This window comes from Gossypium arboreum, chromosome 12 (assembly GCF_025698485.1).
Source record: "Gossypium arboreum isolate Shixiya-1 chromosome 12, ASM2569848v2, whole genome shotgun sequence".
Classification (NCBI taxonomy): Eukaryota; Viridiplantae; Streptophyta; class Magnoliopsida; order Malvales; family Malvaceae; genus Gossypium; species Gossypium arboreum.
The window spans coordinates 65,699,291-65,705,258 of NC_069081.1; the positions used below are offsets into that span (position 1 = coordinate 65,699,291).

Below are 5,968 nucleotides of genomic sequence, written 5' to 3' on the forward strand. Positions count from 1 at the left end.
AAAAGATGAAAGTGATTCATGAAGTTGAAAGCAACTTCAGACTGAAATAAGTAGTATACAAATTTGAAAATTTAAGATATTGGATTCCAAATCGATAACAGAGTGCTTTTGGAAGTATTGCCCTCGAAGAGGACTCTTCGATAAGGTAGAGGAAAATACAAGAACGTTACCCTAATCTCTTTTCTGGTAAGATTTTAGGGATGAAATTCCCTAAATGGGGGAGAGTTGTAAAAGCCCGATTTTGGTTCTAGTCAGAATAGTGGTTTCAGGACCACGAATCTGACATAAAAAAATTATTTTTATTATATTTTTATGGTCTACAGTTTTATGGAATGATTTCATGCAAATTTCGTTCAAAAATTTTGACGTTTGGGCACTTCATTTGGTTAAAAGGACTAAATTGTAATAAGTGCAAAATGTGAGTTCTACAGGTTAAAGGTGTCAAATTATTAAGAAATTTTAAATTGGAGGTCCTTAAATGGTAATTAGGCCATTGGTTAAGTTGGTGGACAAACTTGGACATGGTTAGGTATGTTTCTAAAGTTTTTCATTAAGGACATTTTAGTAAATTGGTAATTAAATGAATTAAAAAACCAAAATAAAAGCCAATTTTTGTCCATCTTCCACCCATGGACGAAATTCATAAGAGGAAACCATGGCTAGGGTTTCTCAAGCTTTCAAGCTCGATTGTAAGTCCGTTCTAGCCCCTTTTTTAGTTATTTTTTTATGTTTTTTAAATCCTTGTAACATGATCTACCTATTTCTAGTACTAATTTGAGCAATGGTTGAAGGTCTAAGATTTGACCCATGTTGAAAATGTTTGTATTTTGATATTTAATGGTAGAAAATGCATGTTAGTTGTTAGATAAACAACTTTTGCTAATTAGCTTTCGATGAAAATGCCTAAAAAGGACCTATTTGTAAAAAGTTGTAAAATGGGTGTTAAAATGTGAATAAAAGAAAAATGCGGGCTGCTATAAGCATGTATAAGGTTCGGATAGGCATGGTATTGAAGATATTGAGTACATTTCATTTTACGAGCCTAGGGACTAAAATGAAGATATGAGTTTTAAACAATTGAAAGATGTTAAAATATATGCTTGAAATGTGAATACCCATAATTGATGTGCAAGTTTATTATGAGGTTTGAAATGATTGGTCGATTGTAGTAATCTGTTATAATGGAGTGATTATGGTTGTTAAGCTAATGTCAAGACATGTTAAATTATGCTTGCAAATTGATAAAGCAAACAAGGTGACCGAATAAGTTATAATTGTGAGCTTTATAGTAATTTATATTATCTTGTGTTTATATTGTTGGTCTTGGTAAATGTTTGGTAAGAGTTGCTTATTATGTTCGTACAGAATTACTAAGCTATATAGCTTACCCCCTTCCTTTCCCATGTTTTATAGTGTCGTCAAGCCAGCTCAGGTTGGAGATCTCCAGAGATCCTATCACACTATTAAGTTATCATTTTGGGTATTGATGAATTCAAGTATTTTGAGTTTATGACATGTATAGGGGCTTGGTCTTTTGGTCATATGTGTTGGCTTATAATGGTTCATGGTTCATTTTGTATATAGCCTTGGAAGTTGGCTAATGTTGGTTATGAGTATATTTATATTAATGTTATTTGTCAATGTGGAAACTAGCATAATTTGATGTGGAGAGGTTGATGTTTTAAGCATGATTAATAATGGTGTGAGAATGACATGTTATTGTCTTGGTTGTGATTGTTTGGCTGCTTTTACATGCTTGAATTTGTGCCATGTGATGTTGTGTAGATGTGTGCAAGTAAGGGTGGCAAAATGGCTTGGTAAATAGCCTTGTTTTTTTGTCCACGCGAGTGTGTGTCTAGGCCGTGTGTGACACACGGTCAACCTCATAGACGTGTGATCCAGTCGTATGTCCCCTGCACCTAAATTGTTGCAAAACAGAATGCTCAGTATCGAGCACACATGTATGAGACATGACCGTGTGTCTCAGCCGTGTGAAGGACACGGTCTTGGGACCCGAGCATATGTCTTGACCGTGTGATATCAATTTGTTTTTGGGTAACAAACAGAGAGTTACACGGGTTAGGGACATGGGTGCGTGTGACCACACGACCTGGCCACATAGGCGTGTTCCAAGCCACACGAGCGTGTGGCCCCTATTTTAGCAAAAATTTTCCATTTGTCATAAAATTTTCTAAAATTTTCGATTTAGTCCCGAACCGCTTCCAAAGCACGTTTTGGGCCTCGTAGGCTCGTATGAGGGACTTTATGATTAAATGCAAATTGTTTTAATTTGAACGCAAATTTATGACTCGGAATTGTATGTTTACTTTTGTTTAAGTCCGATAATACCTCGTACCCTGTTTCAGCATCGAATACGGGTAAGGGGTGTTACATCAATACCTTTTTTTCAACCTAGGCCAACTGCACTATTTTGGGCCCTAGACAACTCTAATCACTTTTGAACTAAAGGTATCAATACCTCTAGGAGAATTATTGATTCTTAGTTGGATGTTTGGGGACTTCTCCTATAAGTCGAACATGTTATGATTGGTACATAAGTTGTAAAGTCGACATGGTTATAATTTAAGGTGTTTCCCAGTCTACTATAATTATGATTATTTGATATTTTCAAGTTTTAGAAGAGTATTGCTAAGCAATGAAAATTTTGATGCATTAGATGTTTTCTTTCCACTCATAAGTATGAAATGCAAGTTCGTGAAGTTGTGACAAAGCATCAAGTCTACTTTTGGATCACATCGCTAGCCTTTATCCATGTATTGGAACCCTTTTGGTTATGTACATATGTTAGTTCTTAGGGGCATGTATAGAATGGTTCAAGTCAAATCTTTAGAAATTTTATAGATTAAGTAAAGGATGTATGAATGATGCCATGTTAATTGTTTGTAGTTATGTTTACCATGATGACTAAAGTATGTATGGTTTTAATGTTTGCTCTTTTACCTAAGTAAGGTTAGTCATCTAGTTAAGGTTGCCATAGAAAAGAGATACTTAGTCTGCTTGGTTGATAAGTGATGGATTGCTAGTGTTTAATGTATTTAAAAAGGTTTTAGTTGAGCTTAGAGTCTTAACAAGCATGCTAGTGTGTATCAAGATTTGGTACGGTTTTCTAGCCTAAAAGATGACCTATAATTGTTGTCTTGGAATGTATTACACCCAAGTAACGATACCTAAAACAGAGTACCAATTCTTGCTAAGTGAGTATCTACTTGAGCCTTTGAGAGGACATTGGTACCAACACTCTATCATGTGGTATCAATACTCTTAATTCATGTACCGATATTTGAAGAATAGGCACCATAACCTTACAAGTTAATATCTAATTGGACTTTTGAGAAGGGTTCAGTATCAATATCCATCCCTTAAAATATTGATACCTCCCCAAAAGATATCAATACCGTTTCACTTGAAGTGAAGCTTTAATTTTGTTTGCTTGAACAAAAACCTTTATTGTCGATTTTAAGAACTACTTATACTTGAACTGAGAAGTTGAAATGCATGGACATTAATATTTGAGCATCAAATGCAAAGTTACTAATCCGAATTCGACATTGAGTCGAATAAGAGGGGTGCTATATTTGGACTAATATTATAACTAAGACAATTGGCAAAGGGATGATCAAATAACTAAGCAAATCTTTTATGTTTGGTGTCTAACATATTAGAAAAATAAGCAAACATATGTCTACTATAATAATATCCTTGATATCAATCGAGTCCCAACATAGAAAATTATCAAAAACAAGAAAATATTTTTGTCTCTCTATAAATCAATAATAATTTATACAATTTAAATAAAAAAAAAACATCATACAATTTTGTCATTTTAATAAATATATTCCATATGCAAAATTCAAATAACATTGCAACTGAATAAACCAGAAGGCTAGTTCAAAAACAGAAAAACCGAAAGGCAAGGAAGGGTGATTAGGACTACTTCAAATTCACAATAACAAAATAAAACAAAGAAAACATAACAGTGCCCTTAAGGCATCAAGTCAAACTGCAGAAATTCCTTCAAAAACTAAATGGAAGTGCCACACTGGTTTTCAAAATTATAATTGCCAACTAGCAAACAACATAAGTATATAGTAGTAGAAGAAAGTGAGATTCATGGGCAGAAAATTGAAAATCCCAGTACCTATCAAAAATTGAACCCAGATTCATTATTCGTATAATAAAATCCTAAGCCCGATGATCATGCACCAGTAATCATCAATTACGACCGCTTCCTACAGCAAAGATACACCGCAGCAACCGCAACAAAGATAGCTGCAGCCGATCCTGCTGCCACAAGCGGCGGCACATTTAGCCCTTTCTCTTTACTCTCAGCAGTCTCAACAATCTCTCTTGATTTCCCATTGATACCCTCGGCAGCCTTCTTCTCTACCTCCTCCTTCAATTCCAACAACTTTAACTTGAAGCCCATCGCTCTCTCCTCGGATTCTCGTTGTTCTTCCTTAGTCGTCTCCAGTTCAACCCTCGTTCTCGCCACCTCTGCTTCCAGGTCCTTAACTTTATTCTCGAATACATCCAGCTGTTGCCTCAGCTCCTCTTCCATCCTAACATTTTTGCTCCTCTCCTCCGATTCCCTCACTTCTAGAACCCCTAATTTCCTCTCCAACTCCCTCTCTCTCATCTCGTTCTCAACTTTCTCTTTCTTCAGTTCAGTGATTTCCTTGTCCAATCTCTTAATCTCCAACCCTTTCTCTTCCAATTCTCTCTTCAACTCCATCGACTGCTTGTTCGCTTCATCTGCATCACTCATCGAAGTGATCAGATCATGTTGAAGCCTCGCAACCTCGGTTTCGAGATCAGCCGATCTCGCGGCAACTGATTTCAGGACCTTCTTATCTTCGTCCCAGTTATCTATTTCTTGCCTGATTTCTTCTTCCTTGTTTCGCAGTTGATCAATTTCTAAGGTCGCCTTTTTCACCTTCTCCTTCAACTCTTTGTTCTCGTTGCTCAGGTCCAGCTTCTCACTTTCAAGCGCTTTAATTTTGCTATCCTGTTCAGTGAGTTTGGCTTCATCAGCGTCGTAGAAATTGTCCGCCATCTGATTCTCCACTTCGCCGTTGATGACCGTCGAATCTGCCATTTGCTCTTAATAGCTGTTTGGCTGCGAAGAAAATCACACAAAAAAGGTTAGATGTTAGGAAGACAGAAAACCCTAAAGATAACCCTTTTTGTGGCAAAGATAGAGAGCACCAAATATATTTTATATATATTTTTCTGAGAAAAGAGAAATGAAAGAGAACTTTATGTTTTAGTTTTACCTCCTCTAATACAAAGTAAGATGAAAATGTGAGGAAAAGAAAGTGCAAAAGAAGCGGCACCTCTGTTTTCCTGATGATTCGTTTAGGGTTTTGTATGTTTCATAATCAGATGAGAAGGAATAAAAGGAACATGTGTGGATTGAAGGAATCCAGGACAAACGAACGGTTAAGAATAAAGGGAGCCACGTAGGTGGCACTTTGCAGTGGCAGTGATGAAAAGCGAGGAGTGGGGGAGCGTGGGACCATGTAAAAGTAACAATGTTTTTTTTTTTAATCGAGTAAACTCACTTAATTTTTAAAAATTATAAATTAATCATTAAATTATTTAAAGATTATCAATTAAATTAGTTGATTGTTATTCGTTTAGGGTTTTAATGTTTATGATTTAAGGTTACATATATTTCTTAGAATAAAAGAACATATAAAATACCTAGAGGAGATCGTTGTTAAATACTCAACTATAACAACTGCATTAAAATATCTTTACAATTCAAATATTATACCACTGACTACTACAATCATCAATAATCCCACATTATCCCATTCAGTAAAGAAATTAATTCATAATAAATTCTGGTTAACCCGTTCTTTAGATGTCATACCTAAATAAGTCGATTAGTCGAGATTAACGTCTTCTTTAATAGCGATATTGTTTAATCCGAATGATCTTCAGA

At 35.5% G+C, this 5,968-nt stretch overlaps 1 protein-coding gene across 2 annotated transcripts; it reads right to left on the bottom strand.

The window, feature by feature from the left end:
- Positions 1 to 3,834: 3,834 nt before the first annotated feature.
- Positions 3,835 to 5,501, bottom strand: LOC108479897 (peroxisomal and mitochondrial division factor 2-like). Of its 2 annotated transcripts, none has more exons than XM_017782748.2 (2): positions 5,355 to 5,501; positions 3,835 to 5,137 (listed from the first exon to the last, which is right to left on the bottom strand). In XM_017782748.2, exon 2 carries the CDS (start codon positions 5,114 to 5,116, stop codon positions 4,238 to 4,240), a length of 879 nt encoding a protein of 292 aa, XP_017638237.1. In that variant the 5' UTR covers positions 5,117 to 5,137; positions 5,355 to 5,501; the 3' UTR covers positions 3,835 to 4,237. The 2 variants fall into 2 exon arrangements, with proteins under 2 accessions (XP_017638237.1, XP_017638236.1); XM_017782747.2 differs by having other exon boundaries at positions 5,295 to 5,474.
- Between the last annotated feature and the right edge of the window lie 467 nt (positions 5,502 to 5,968).